Genomic DNA, 15,935 nt, shown 5'->3' with positions numbered 1-15,935 from the left:
AATTCACTATGAATTCTAAAATAAAGACACTTTCTAAAATGGGCAAAAGCTATAAATAGTGGCCAGTGGAGGGATCTAAAAATCATTGAAATGCTAAAAAAAGGCAAAAGAAAACATGCTGTTCTTTATAACTGTTGGACCAAAATACAAGGATGCGGAATGCGTTGGTTATAATGATCCCAGCTAATTTTACAATTGGACAAGTCAGATCTCAATAAAATTTGGCTTGAAAGATCAGCTCTTAATTTGATGTACGATTATGTTTCAGTGAAAGGCTGCCACAAGGGTGCAGATTTGATTTTGACAATTAAGTCAAAGTAAACAGACATTTATCAGACAACAGAAGAAATAAAATGTAACAAGCTAATACAACCATTTGAAAGTTTTGAAAATACATAGCTAAATAAAATTTCATTTACTCCACATCATTGCTTTACAGTTAACTAAAATCCAAATAAATCTTCCTTTCCTGCCTGACCTAGGTTTGACTTAACTGTTCTTGTTGTGAGCTGTGAAGTCTTTCCCTTGGAAAACTCATGCAACTGAGAACTTACACTTTCTCAGCATTATTATAATCTGCAGTGTTCCAAAGAAACACTTCTAGTCTGACAGTTTTCACAAACTCTTACAGAAGGTAACCTAGTCCCTTAACTCCACTGAACAATCTCCTTTTCAAGCTGAGGCTGTACTTGCATTTGACTTCTATCAGGTCTCCTTCAAGCAAAACAAAAAGCTTTGAAACTAAATTTTTAAAAATCCTGCTCCTCTTACAGCCAATGACAATGCTTTCTTTCAGCATAAATCCAACTGTATCAACAAACATCCATGAACATTCCAGAAGGATTTGCAGTCAACTGCTCGGACATATTGATTTTAAATCATACTTCAGGAAAAAAGAGACCTAGTCATTAGCTAATTCTCATCACAAAAACAAGCCTGCCCCCACATGCCACTGATTCGATAGCTCACAAATGTTAGACTGACTTGTTAGACTATACCAGGATATTGAACAGTCTGAGGCATCACTGCTTAGAAATGTTATATTGGCTTTGAAGGGAGTGCAAACTCAATTTACTGGAATGATAATTGGCCTCCAAGAGTTAAATAGCGAGATTAAACAAATTAGGCTTGCATTTCCTTAAATTTATATGGCTAAGGGATGATTTGATCAATGTTTTTAAGATATTTTTCATATTTCCATAGGCTGAGAAGTGAGACACTAGTGGATTAGTCTAAAAACTGAAAGCTGGTATCAAGTTAAGACTTCTAAATGGATGATAAAAGTATGATGCTCTTATATAAACAACAATTACTACGAGGTCAATTGTTAAGCTTAAAACAGAGTTTGGTAGATTTTATTTAATGAAATATAAGAGATTGTGGGGCAAAGGCAACAATATGAGATCACAGCAGTGACAAGAAATTGAATGGCAGACCACAAACAAGGGGCTAAATAGCACCGCATTGTTCCTAGTACAACCTTAGTTTGAAAGCTTGATATGTAATCTGTCATTTCACAATTTAGATATTAGGCTACTGGGAAGGAACCTGATGAGAAAAGGGAAGACAAGCAAATTATATTTTACAAAAAGAAAAGCTAAAGGTACACAAGTATCTTGCTTGGAGATTGTACTAGTCACTTAATTGATCTTAGTGTTTAACAGATTTATGGTTCTCACACAGCCAATGCATCAAATCTCTGTTAGTTAACAGTAGGGAAATCAATCACTTGTTCAGTATTCCATAATCCGCAGCCAAAATAAAATAGTTTTCTATATCAACTCGTAAACAGGTCCAGAGTTGTGGGGTTCCAGGAAAAAATTTGGATATGGATGGGAAAGCATCAGGAAGGTATAAAATAACAGATGGTTGATGTCAGCATGGAACAGATTCATTCAAATCAATAGAGCACTATAAGGGTTATTTTTCAGACCACCACTGCTGCTTTACAGGAAAGTCCTACGGCAGATTCTTGAGGCATTGTGGTCTTGCATGCTAGCTGGAGATCTACCCCCTCACTGCCTGTTTTTGCAAAGGCTTGCTGAATCAGGAGTTAGATCATAGTGAGGACACTGACAGGACTTCCCCTAGAATCAAGAATGCAGGGGTGGGAGTCTCACTTACAAGAGTTGCCAACCAATCACAACAAAGTTTGCTCTGTGTGATAGGGGAGCTGCTGCTGCTGCTGCGAAACAGGCATCAGAATACCAGGATCAGAAGCAACCCACGAATAAACACTGCCAGGAACAAAATTCAGATACACCACCATCCCAGCTAATCAAAGGGAGGTCCACGCTTGACATTCTATCAATTGAGGCCCTTAAGTGACTGATTAATGACTACCCAAGGTCTTATCCTGCTGGCACTAGTATCAACTCAGCCCGGCAGGGCTTGTCACCATGCAGTGTGCCCAGCAGCTGTCAGGTTGTGGGTGGTCCAAAGGACATTCAGCGTCTGATCAAGTGACCCCACATTACTCACCTGTGCTCAGGGTTGCATGCTGACAGCTATCTAATTCCATGATTTTCCCACATCCAAGTTCATTACCAATGAAAGCAAAAGATTCCATCTTATATTCTTAAATACAATGCAAATTGGTTAAATTTTCAGGTAATAGTTGAGTTGAAGGATCACAAGATAAACTTAAATAAAATCACAGAACATCTCTTTCTAGCAGAGTTTAATAGAAATTTTCCATGCTGGCTAAACATTTTTTTGAAGTCTTTTGATCAAAGTAATTTAGTAACTGGGACTGAAATTCTGGGATTGCCAAAATGAAGTTGTTAAATGCAATGTTGAATTATCTAATAGTATGGTTCATACATTTAAGATGAGAAGCGGAAAGTTCAGAGGAGTTGTGAGGGGCAAGTTTTTTCCCCCCCAACCAAAAATGTAGTAGGTATCTGGAACATGCTGTCAGGGGTGGTGGTGGTGGAAGTAGTTATGATAGGGGCACATGATTATGCAAGGAATGGAGGATACGGACCAAGGACAGGCAGAAGGGATTAGTTTAATTTAGCATCAAGTTTGGCAAAACATAATGGGCTAAAGGACCCATTCTTGTGCTGTTCTGTTCTATGACTCGAGACTTCAAGAATATTAGAACCAGGAGTATTTTGACCCACTGTTGTTATATTAAAGAAGCATTTGTGTCAACCAAGCAGTCGACAAGCATGGGACAGCTGAGGAGATTTGAAGAGGCAGCTTTGAAGGGAATAAGCAGATGGCCAAGAAATCTCATCTTATATAAATGTCTGAAATGATATTCAGACCACATAATTAATCTTCCAAATCTGATAAATGGAGGTCACATCCATTAAGACAACATGGGTACAGCTCAAAGATAAGAATGGCAGCAATCAATCTAATAAGGTTACAATTATAGGCTCCCTCAACACCCACTGAGACATTGAGGAACAACTATGTAGGCAGATAATGGAAAGGTGCAATAATAACAGGGTTGTCACAATGGTGACTTTAGCTTCCCCAATATTGACTGGGGCTCCCTTACAGCAAGGGGCTTAGCCAGGACAGGATTGGTTAGGTGCATCCAAGAGAGTTTCTTGAAATAGTATGTGAATAGTCCAACTAGAGGAGGGGTCATTCTGGACCTTGTATTGTCTGATGAACCTGGTCAGGTGACTGACCTTTCAGTGGAAGAGCATTTTGAAAACAGTAATCACAACCCCTATAGTTTTAAGGGAGCTATGAATAAGGTTAAGTCAGGACCTTGTGGGAAGGTACTAAATTAGGGAAGGGAAAATTACGTCAGTATTAGACAGAAGCTAGTGAGTGTTAATTGGGAGGAGCTGTTATTAGGCAAGTCCACAGTTGACATGTGGCAGTTGTTTAAAAGACCTGCTGATCAAAGTTCAGGACCAACATGTTCCAGTAAGGTGGGAGGACAAGGATGGCAAGGTAAAGGACTCTTGGTAACAAGTGCTGTTCTGAATTTAGTCGGAGAAAAAGAAGCATATGTAGGTTTAGGAAACTAAAATCAAACAGGGCCTATGAGGAATATAAAGAAACAAGGAAATAACTCAAACAAGAGCCTTGAAATGACTTTGGCAAGCAGGGTTAAAGAGAATCCCATGGCATTCTACATATATAATAAAAACAAGATGATAACTAGGGAGAAGGCAGGATAACTCAAGGATAAAGGAGGGAACTTGGACGAAAAGGATGCATTCTAGATCCTAAATAAATACTTTGCATCAGTATTCACCCAGGAGGAGGATATGGAGGACAGGGAGATTTCTGTGGAGTATGCTAATATGCTGGGGAACTTTAAGATAAAGAAAGAAAGTTGGGCTGGGTCTCTTGAAAAGCATTAAGATGGATAAGTCCCCATGCCCAGGGCCTGATGGTATTTACCCCAGGTTACTGAGAGCCAAGAGAGGAGATTACTGGGGCCTTGACCAAGATCCTTGTATCCTCACTAGCCACTCGAGAGGTCCTGGAGCACTGGCAGGTAGCTAACATTCCCCTCTCTGTTCAAGAAGGGAAACAGGGACAAACCAAGAAACTGCAGACCGGTGTGTCTCACATCAGTGTTCATGAAGCTTTTGGAGAGAATTCTTGGAGATGGGATTTACTCAACTGGAAAAGTATGGCCTAATCAGGTAAATAAGACATGGTTTTGGGCAGGGGAGGTCATGTCTGATTCACTAAATTTGAATTTTTAGAGGAACTAACTAAGGTGATCAAACAGGGTAGAGCAGTGGATGTTGTTTACGTGGACTTAAGTAAACCTTTCGACAAGGTCCCTCATGGTAGGCTCATCCAGAAGATTAAGATGCATGGGATCCACAAATACTTGGCCACATGGATTCAGAATCGGCTTGTCCATAGAAGGCACAGGACAGTGATGGAAGAGTGATTTTCTGGGTGGAAGTCTGTGACTAGTGGTGTTTCACTGGGATCCATACAGGTCCCTCTGCTGTTTGTGAAAGATATTTTTTAAAAAATGACGTGATGAAAATGTAGATGTGTGCTAGTAATATTGCAGATGATAAAGATCAGTGGAGTTGTGAATAGTGTAGAAGGTGTCAAAGGATACAGTGGGTTAATGATCAGTTAAAGGTATGGGTAGCAAAATGGCAAATTGAGTTTCATCCAGGTAAGTGTGAACAGCTGCACTTTGGGAGCTCAAATGTTAAGGAAAAGTACGCAGTTAATTGCAGGACCCTGAACAGCATCGAGGTACAGAGGGATCTCGGGGGTTCAATTCCACAGCTCTCTGAAAATGGCCATGCAAGTAGATAGGGTGGTAAAGAAGGCATATGGTACATTTGCCTTTATTTTTGGGGTGTTTAATACAGGAGTCAGAACGTCATGTTGCAGCTTTACAAGACTTTGGTTAGGTCACATTAGAATATTGTGTTCAGTTCTGGTCACCACGTTACAAGAAGGATATGGAGGCTTGGGGAGGGTGCAGAACAAGTTTACTAGGATGCTTCCTGGATTAGATGGTATGAGCTATACAGAGAAGTTGGAAACACTCAGGTTGTCATCTTCGGGGTGGTGGAGGCTGAGGGGAGGCTTGATAGATTCTATAAAATTATGAGATGCATACATAGGATTGATTATCAGAATCCACACCTCATAGTTGAAATGTCCAATACTAGGGGGCATGCATCTGAGGTGGGGGGGGGGAGAAGGTTCAAAGGAAATGTGAATGGCAAGTTTTATTTTAAAGTTAAAGAGTGGTAGGAGTCTGGAATGCACTGCCAGGGTGGTGGTGTTGAAGGAAGATACGATAAGTCTGTTTTAGGGATTTTTAGACAAGCACATGAATATGCATGGGATGCAGGGATATGGACAAAAGGCCAGAGGGATTAGTCTAGTTTGGTGTTACATCTGACACAACTTCATGGGCCAAGGGACCCACTCATGTCCTGCACCGTTCTACGTTCTCAATACCTAATCTGAGTTATTGGGAGTGCAAGTCAAATGAGCGTAGATGGAAAACTGAGCTAAGAACTTTGCTTACAACTGTTCATTGTATTTTAAATATTTCTCAGTCAATTGCTAAATATTAAGATAATTATTAGTTTATACTCATGCTTTGATTGGTTGGTGAAGTTATTTTGATTTAAACTGTAACTTTATGGCTTCATTCAGTTGGCTTTTCAGGTTTCCAAAAACTAAATTAAGTGAGAATAAAACAATTGTACATGTGAATACGATAGCTGCAATTCTTTTATGTCACTGCACCTAGAGGGACATAAGGTGCAACTAGGAGATAGATCTGCAGTAGACAGAAGTAATCATTATAGGAGTAGGAAGCGAAGCTATTGCAAGTGATAGTCAGGTTCTGATTAGAGAGATAAGAATGGAACCAAATCCGAACAGTTTCATCTAGCTGGTTGACCAATCAGGAGATGGAGGAGAATGGTGTGGTCAACAGTGTCTAAGGCTGCAGACAAGTTAAAAAGGGAGGAAGAGGGATAAACAGACAGATATTGCCAGAGAAATAATAAGGTGTACAGCTGGATGAACACAGCCAGCCAAACAGCATCAGAGGAGCAGGAAAGCTGATGTTTTGAGCCTAGACCCTTCTTCAGGAATGCTCCTCTCCTGCTCGGCCAGCCGTGTTCATCCAGCTCTACACCTCGTTATCTCAGATTCTCCAGCATCTACAGTTCCCGCTACCTCTAGTGCCAGAGACTCAGGTATAGCAACACCTGTTTTTTCTTAAAATCCATGGAGAAATAAGCTGTCAGTCCACAGGCTGCCAGAACTGCTGACTTTGTCCAGCAGCAATGTCCATTTGTTGGCTTCAGATCTCCACCATCCAGTCCTTTGTTTACCGGATTTTTGCTTTTTATCCCCTCCCATCCCAAATCAAGGAGGATACCATTTGTTGTTTTGATAGGAGTAATTTCACTACTGAGACTTTAACCTGGCTAACAGAAATGAAATAGTGATCAGAGATAATGGGAACTGCAGATGCTAGAGAATCCAAGATAACAAAGTGTGTAGCTGGATGAACAGCAGGCCAAGCAGCATCTCAGGAGCAAATCCGATATTTCTATTATATTTGATCAATTGCTATTGTACATCCGAAATGTTTTTTAAAACAAAATATTCACAGGACGTGGGGTTTCTGGTGAGACTAGCCAGCATTCACTGCCCATCCCCAACTGCCCAGAGGGCAATTAAGAGTGAACAATATTGCTGTGGATTTGGAATTGCATGTTGTCCAGACTAGGTAAGGACGGGGGATATGTCTCTTGGTAAGGGTATTACTGAACACCACGGGATTTAGCAGCAATCAATAATGGCTACATGGTTGTCATTAGGCCAGTTTATTTTTCAATTCAAGAACTGTACAGAATTCAAGTGTCACCACCTGCCATGTTGGGGCATAAACGTCGGCAGAAAAACTACCCAAATTACTAGTCACCGAAACTGGGTGCAGAGGTAGACCATTCAGCCCCTCGTACCTAGCCTTGTCTGTCCTGCTTTCGGCTGTGGTCAATTAAACAAAATGAACAGCCGGGTTTGAAGAGGCGGAACCAACAAGTCCCCGTCCCTCTTTGGGAGGGGGTAGCAGGATCACCCGAGATGACAGGGAGGGGGGTGGTGGGGGGATAGGAGGAGGAGACGACAGGTGAGCAATCGGCCAAAAGGCCCCTGTTTCAGCGGAGGAGGATCATCCCCACGCCGCCCCTCCATCGCTATTTCTGTCGTTATTTCCGTTACCTTCCCGTTCGAGTCGAAGCAGTCCGCTGCCTCCTGTTGCTGATCGTGCGCCCCGGTGCTGCTGGTGGGCGCCGAGGCGGCGCCGTTCCCTCTGCAGTCCGGGTACGGGTTACAGAACGAGCGCTCCTCCATCTCCGGCTCCGATCTCAACCGTTTCGACATGGTCTCTCCCATCACACCCCGGGGCGACGGGGCCCCGAGAGGGACAAAAGGCGCGGCGGGTGTGCAAGCGTTTTCCCCCTCCACTCCCTCACTGCCAGCGGGGACCGGGCGGGAGGAGGCAAATCCTGCAGAGGTGCACCGTCTGCTGCTTTCTGACTACAAGGCACAGTACCCTGAGAGATAGAGAAAAATCAACAGCCACTCCCCTCTTCTTTTTGTATTTGTCATTCATAAACTCAGTAGCAGACTCCCCACAGAGAGAAAGAGAAATGGGGCTGCAAACAGTCTAGACCATCTCCACCTCTCAGTCAATACCCACCAACCTTTCCCCACCCCTCGATCTCTTGTGGGGGGGGGGGGAGTATTCCCTCACGGCTTTAATCAATATGCTCCGGCCACTTGCAAATTAATTCGCCCTTCGGTAATTGCACTGCAACATAATACGCCCTTCAAAGGAGTCAGAGAATTGTTTTATATTAAAAATATACACTGTCCGGGTTCTCTCTCAAATACTCTGCAGCGCACACCACTTTTCCATAATTGACAAAAGGATTAATTAACAGTTTTATTTTCTTTTTTTCTCTATTTAGCACAACCCATGGTGATAAAGATGTTTTTGATCATTAAAACAACCGACATAAAATCAGTGATTATATTCTTTAAATAAATCAGAAATCTATTAAAATTTGCTATAACTAATGCTGATGGAACATCACAGTCTACTTTCTAGTGCCAAGAACCCAACATCTGTTAACAAAAAAACAAACGCTTGCATTTCTATTTTATGTCACATTAAGCACCCTACACAAGGCTTTATAATGACAGATCATTCCGTTTAGAAAGCTAATCGAGGAATGAGTTCTATAGAAAAGATTTCTGCAAATGACTTCTATCTTGTTTTGCTGTTGTCAGACAGTGGAGCAGGTGAAGGGGGTTGGGCACCTTTACAGAGCCATAAAGCTTTTGAAAAATCAGCATCATTGGACCAATCGTCAACTGAACAGATGGTGCATTTCTTATTTTCAATACTTTACTCAAACTTGAATATTGCTGGAGGAAAAAATCATAATGTGCCGAAGCTTTATTCTCTCGAGAACTAAAATTCATTGTCTATCCAGATTAAATGCATGAGGTTAAATCTTTCTTTTATATTTGGATGAAATAGAATCATAGACTTTTATGGATCTTTTCTCCTTTTCTTTCATTTTCCTCATTTCCCCTACCACCCCTTCTCTTATAAAGATGATAATTTGTGGTAAAGTTTCAAGAGCAGCAGTAGTTCTCTACTACTTTGCTTATGAACTAATGGGAATTGATAGCTTTTTTTAAAGCTGTGGGAACATTACAACTAACCTTAATTGCACTTGATTGTAGTTCTATTCTTGAACAAATTTCCACTACCTTATTAACATCCAGGCTAACTGAAGTGCCATTCTCTTCCAGATGAAAAATCAACAGGCTAGAACATAGAACATAGAACAGTACAGCACAGAACAGGCCCTTCAGCCCACAATGTTGTGCCGACCATTGATCCTCATGTATGCACCCTCAAATTTCTGTGACCATATACATGTCCAGCAGTCTCTTAAATGACCCCAATGAAAATATGAGTTTTTTTTTCTTTCAGGATGTAAGCATCTCTAGATTCCCTACAGTGTGGAAACAGGCCCTTTGGCCCAACAAGTCCACACTGCCCCTTGGAGCATCCCACCCAGACCCATCCCCCTATAACCCACACACCCCTGAACACTATGGACAATTTAATATGGCCAATCCACCTAGCCTGCACATCTTTGGACTGTGGGAGGAAACTGGAGGAAACCCATGCAGTCACGGGGAGAACGTGCAAACTCTGTACAGACAGTTACCCAAGGCTGAAATTGAACCTGGGTCCCTGGCGCTGTGAGGCTGCAGTGCTAACCACTGAGCCACCGTGCTACCCTCTAGCTAAACAATAGTTGTTGCCCACCCCTATTTGCCCTTGAGAAGGTGGTGGTGAGCTATTATCCTGAAATACTTCAGTCCATGGGGATCAGATACACTCATGGTGTTTTTGGGAAGGAAATTATTGGATTCTGACCCTGGACAGTGAAGCATATATGGTTCCAAGTCAGGTGGCTTGAGGGGAACTTGCAGGTGGTGATATTCACAAGTGTCTGCAGTTCTTGTGGTAGAGGTATGTATCAATGCACTTAAGTCAGTAAAACTACCAAATAATTTAAGGAAATACCATTGCCTACAATTTTCACTAAATAGTTTACCAGATAGACTAATTAACAGCAGGTATTACACAGCCAGCGAAGGCTCTAACACCATGTCTTTGACCTGTCTGTCTCCTCTCACCCAATCTTCTCCTTTATCCATCTTCTATCCGCCTCTCCCTCTCTCCCTAATTATTTCAGAATCCCCTTCTCCTCCCCCATTTCTGAAGAAGGTTCTTGACCCGAAACATCAACTTTCCTGCTCCTCTGATGCTGCTTGGCCTGCTGCGTTCATCCAGCTTCACACCATGTTAGCTCAGATTCTCCAGCATCGGCAGTTCCTACTATCTCTGCAGCACTTCGTGTGAGTTTAGATATGGGCATCAGAGATTTTGATCTCAAGTTTACAGAAGGTAGAATGTGAGGGACCTGCCAGATGTGCTTTGGAGTAGACAAGTACAGGATAATGAAGGCATGGATAAGATTCTGGCAACAGATCGAATGAGACTGGAGTGAAGGCAGGAAATGCTTAATGGTGTTTAAAAATATACTGTTGGTCTGATGGTGCAAAAATGTGCATTAATGTTCATTTTTGAAATCAAAAATGAGTCTGTTTGCAAGGAAGTTGATTTAGATGGTGCCAGAGGGATGAAGTTATAGAGACACAGATGTAATTAACTAACTGAAACTGAGATGTTTTAGATTTATTTCCTGAGCTCGCTATCATCATTAGCCACTGCAAGACTCTGTTGAAAGACTAGGTATCCTTCTCATTAATGTGTTCTGACAAAATGGCCATCAGCCTGAAATGTTAACTCTTTCACTGCCCACAGATGTGCCAGACCTGCTGAGATTTTCAAGTATTTCATCTTTTATTTCAAATTTTCAATATTGGCAGCATTTTGTTTTTGACTGTGTAAATGGTGTGACTGTTAATGCTTTGAATATTATCCATATACAGAGCCAAATTGATGAAAAGTTGTTGAATCTCAGTATAATTTTAGTAATGCTGTTAATAAATTGGCCTGAATAGTGAAATGTGCTCAAGGGGTTCCTGTTGTTCTGATGCTTTGGCCCTGATTAGATGCTGCTTTCCTTATCATGCCTTGATTATTTTTGGTGACGTAGAAGCATAAAGAAAAGTCATTAGAAAGGGTGCATATTGATTTATATAGTCACCTATATTAACCACTTATTCTTTGACATTGAAAAGCAACTAATGATATAACCAAATCACTTTTTTGATATTTTTAAAATGTCTTCTCAAATTCCCAAGTATTAGCAGCATCAAAGTTTGAATTAAAACTTGAAATGAATCTAACACAGATAATGATTATTATGTGATCAGATCAAAAATCGCCATGCATGAACTTAAAAACAACTCAGTGATTGAACTGACAAAAATGAGAAACTAGACATTGAAGGATTGAACATTCTTAATATATTTTAAAGAAATATTACAATATAAAATATTAGTTCTTTAATCAACGCTGCAGCTTCTTGTAATACATACAGACACAATTTTTTCTTCCTCTCGTATCCTCAAGATGAGATCTGACCTCATGTTTGCCATCGTGAAGACTGCCTGTTTCCACCTTGATGGGAATTGACTGACTTTGCCTCTTTCCCAGATCATATGCTGCTGAACTCTTCAGTCATATTTTTATTACTGCTGGACTTACCAATTTAAACTGAAACCTGACTGGTTTTCCACATTTTATCCTTTGTCAACTTGATTATCCAAATACTTGCTGCTTATGTGTTAACTCACTCAAAGTCCTATTCACATATTAGAGTAGTGTTTGCTAACCCACAATGGCTTCAGGTCAGCAAAGTCTTCATTTTAAAATTGTCATCTTTTTAAATTGCTCCATATCACTATTGTCCCTCAAATCCTTTGAGATATTTGCTCTCCTCTAATTAAGGCCTCTTGAACATCCCTGATTTTGAATACCAATCGTTTGGTCTTTGTGCCTTCATTTGTCTAGGTCCTAAACTCTATATTACATTCCCTATATCTTTCTACCTCATTCTCTAGTTTGCAACCGTTTGCAACATTCTTTCTAATCCACCTCCTTGATTAAGGCTTTGATCATCTGATCCAATATCTCATTATATGGTTCAGTACCATACTTTGTTTTTTTATCGCTATAGTGAAGTGTCTTGGGAAATTTAATTACATTAATTGTGTTGCATAACTATAACCTGTTTTTGTTTTATACTCTCAGTCTGAAAAATACCTCTCCACTGTAATTTTCCACACATGGGAAACCTGCCTCTCCTCACTCATGATTCCTAATTCAGGCCAGTCAAGCATGTAGACCCATGCTTTTACTTACTTAGCAAAACCATCTTGTCTAAGAGGAAACTCATTTCGTATTTCAATACTGCTCTTTTCCATAATTTTCTGGACTTAAAAATGAAACCAAAGAACAAATACATATATAAATCTTAACTTTTTCTTTCTGTTAGTCTTATAATTCATCCTTTTATATCACTGCCTTCTTTTTTGACTAACCCTGGTTCAAAATATCCAAATGTTGATAAGTGTGAGGTCATCCATTTTGGTAGGAATAACAGCAAAATGGACTGTGATTTAAATGGTAAAAAAATTGCAGCACGCTGCTGTGCAGAGGGACTTGGGTGTCCTTGTGCATGAATCACTGAAGATGGGATTGCAGGTGCAATAAGCGATTAAAAAGGCAAATGGAATTTTGTCTGCCATTGTCCGAGGGACGGAGTTTAAAAACAGGAAGGCTATGCTGCAGCTGTTTAGGGTCCTGGTGAGGCCACAGCTGGAGTACTGTGTGCAGTTTTGGTCTCCTTACTTGAAAAGAGATATACTAGCACTAGAGGGGGTGCAGAGGAGATTCACTTGGTTGATTCCGGAGTTGAGAAGGTTGGATTATGAGGAGAGACTGATTAGGCTGAGATTACACTCATTGGAATTCAGAAGATCTTATAGAAACATAAAAAATTGTGAAGGGAATAGATAAAGTGGAGGCAGGGAGGTTGTTTCCACTAGCAGGTGAAATTAGGACTAGAGGGCATTGTCTCAAAATAAAGGGAAGCCGATGTAGGATTGATATCAGGAGGAACTTCTTCAGCCAAAGGATTGTGAATCTGTGGAATTCCCTGCCCAGTGAAGCGGTTGAAGCTACCTCACCAAATGTTTTTAAGGCAAAGCTAGATAAATTTTTGAACAGTAAAGGAATTAAGGGTTATGGCGAGTGGGCGGGTAAGTGGAGCTGAGTCTCAAAAAGATCAGCCATCATCTTATTAAATGGCGGGAGTCGGCTCGAGGGGCCAGATGGCCTACTCCTGCTCCTAGTTCTTATGTTCTTAAATTCACTTTAAATCCTTTAATTAGAGGTCCATCAAAAAGGATTTTGTCATTTGAAAAATAAATTGATCTCCATGTTTGATTTATCAATGTTGATGTAGCTATAGTGCATGCCACATAAAATGGGCAGGCTCATTGTTTGATCAGAAAATTAACTTGTGATGATTTTCCTCCTACAGAACCTTTCAGAAAGAACCATAAAGTCTTTCTGAGGTTCATACAAAATGTAGAAGTTCTTCTTTCATCATTGCCTGATGAAAATAGTATAACTTGGTACAGACGAAAATCATTTTACCTAAAACTTGCATAGCTGCAACTTAAGTAAAACATACTATTCTCACAACATGATATTGTTATAAGTCTGGTAAGCATAGAGGGAAGCTTCGACTGGGATTCTGATCACACTGAAAATTACTCTTCACAGAGTATTAGGATCCCAGACATGATTGACAAATGTAATGATATAATGTGGTTGGGGACCCGTAACTGTGATGTTTAAAGTAGATCAAGTTTTAAATCCCACATGTTTGCTAAAAGAATAAAGCCACAAGATTCTAATAGGTTTTAAGAAACAAAAGAAACATTTAGTTATTTGATAGTACAGAACTTGAGTATTGCCAATAAAAGACATGTTAGGACAAGAAAAAATATTTCACCATAATCTGGACAATTCACAAGAGTGCCAATTGAATGGCAAAAATAATTTCAGGTTACATGAGAGGAGAGTGCTAATTGGTTGGCAAATGGACTCTGACAAACATGTTGCCTTTGAGATTTAACATATTTCTGCTGATTTGACAGTTAATTGCCTGGATTTGTTTAAACTTTAAACTAAAAGCAGGAACTGACACAAGTGTGCCATACTGCAAGCCTGCCTGACAATCCTAAATTGATTGTTGGAAGATATAGCCAATGTTATCCAATAGAAGAATCATATCTAATGTTAGACACTGTCGCAAGTGCTGGTTGAGTATGGTCAGCACCTTTGCTTGTGGCAAGTACCTGAAGGGATATGCATTTGATACAATCCACAAGTCCTTGCAGACAGAGAACACAACAAGCACTGTAGCTGTTTCAACTCAACAAACTCTTGTTTCTCAGCAGCAGCAGTGCAACACATTTTGTCGACTGGAAGTATAAAAACTTACTTCTTGAATAGGAGGAGCACACGCTGAGCAGGAGTGGACACGGGACGTGAGTTAGTGAGATAATATATTTGGGAGGTTGCTTTACCCGAAACACTACTTAGATAGTGTCTTCCACCCACCCTCCTCCTCTAACCAAAAAGAAAGGCTCCAAGCACCGATTTGGTAAGGCCTGCGTCCAGTTCTGGGCTCCCTATTATAGGAAAGATGTGGATGCTTTGGAGACGGTTCAGAGGAGGTTTACCAGGATGCTGCCTGGACTGGAGGGCTTATCTTATGAAGAGAGGTTGACTGAGCTCGGTCTCTTTTCATTGGAGAAAAGGAGGAGGAGAGGGGACCTAATTGAGGTATACAAGATAATGAGAGGCATAGATAGAGTTGATAGCCAGAGACTATTTCCCAGGGCAGAAATGGCTAGCACGAGGGGTCATAGTTTTAAGCTGGTTGGTGGAAAGTATAGAGGGGATGTCAGAGGCAGGTTCTTTACGCAGAGAGTTGTGAGAGCATGGAATGCGTTGCCAGCAGCAGTTGTGGAAGCAAGGTCATTGGGGTCATTTAAGAGACTGCTGGACATGTATATGGTCACAGAAATTTGAGGGTGCATACATGAGGATCAATGGTCGGCACAACATTGTGGGCTGAAGGGCCTGTTGTGTGCTGTACTGTTCTATGTTCTATGTTCTATGTTCTATGTTACTAGTTTTCTTTTTCAATAGTCTGTTTGGGAATTTAGAACAGTGGGAATGGATGTCAGGGCAGTTGCATGCTCCTCCTGTAGAATGTGGGAGGTAAGGGTCACCACTAGTGTCCTCACTGACTTCATCTGAGGGAAGTGCACCCAACTGCAGTTCCTTGGAAACCACGTTAGGGAACTGGAGCTGAATGAACTTTGGATCATTCGGGAGGCTGAGGGGGTGATTGAGAGGCGTTACTGGGAGGTAGTCACACCTCAGGTACAGGAAAAAAGCAGATGGGTTACAGTCAGCGGACGGGAAGGGAACAGGCAGACAGAGCAGGGGTCCCGTTCTGTGGCCGTTCTCCTCAATAACAAGTCTAACGTTTTGGATATTGTTGGGAGGGACGACTTACCAGGGGTAAGCCATGAGGTGCAGGTCTCTGGCACAGAGTCTGTCACTGTTGCTCAGAAGGGAAGGGGGGAGAGGAAGAGACCATTAGTCATTGGGGACTCCATAGTTAGGGGACAGACAGGAGATTCTGTGGGAACGAGAGAGACTCACGGTTGGTGTGTTGCCTCCCAGGTGCCAGGGTCCATGATGTCTTGGATCGTGTTTTCAGGATCCTTAAGGGGGAGGGGGAGCAGCCCCAAATCGTGGTCCACATCGGCACTAACAATATAGATAGGAAAAGGTATGGGAA

General features: G+C 41.2%; 1 protein-coding gene across 2 annotated transcripts in view; it reads right to left on the bottom strand.

Annotated features, from left to right (window-relative positions):
- lancl2 (LanC lantibiotic synthetase component C-like 2 (bacterial)) overlaps positions 1 to 15,935 on the bottom strand; it is an 86,055-nt gene that overhangs the window by 53,404 nt on the left and 16,716 nt on the right. Inside the window, exon 1 of one of the 2 annotated variants that reach the window (XM_048563522.2) lies at positions 7,708 to 8,237. The exons of the other annotated variant lie outside the window; for it this stretch is intronic. Within the exon in view, the coding sequence (XP_048419479.1) occupies positions 7,708 to 7,881 (174 nt within the window). The 5' untranslated portion in view covers positions 7,882 to 8,237. Of the gene's footprint in view, positions 1 to 7,707; positions 8,238 to 15,935 lie in introns of those variants that run through there. 2 annotated transcript variants of the gene reach the window in all.

The sequence above is a fragment of the Stegostoma tigrinum genome, chromosome 2, assembly GCF_030684315.1.
Source record: "Stegostoma tigrinum isolate sSteTig4 chromosome 2, sSteTig4.hap1, whole genome shotgun sequence".
Taxonomy (NCBI): Eukaryota; Metazoa; Chordata; class Chondrichthyes; order Orectolobiformes; family Stegostomatidae; genus Stegostoma; species Stegostoma tigrinum.
Note: the sequence above shows the minus strand (reverse complement) of the source record. Positions and strands in the feature narration are given on the sequence as shown.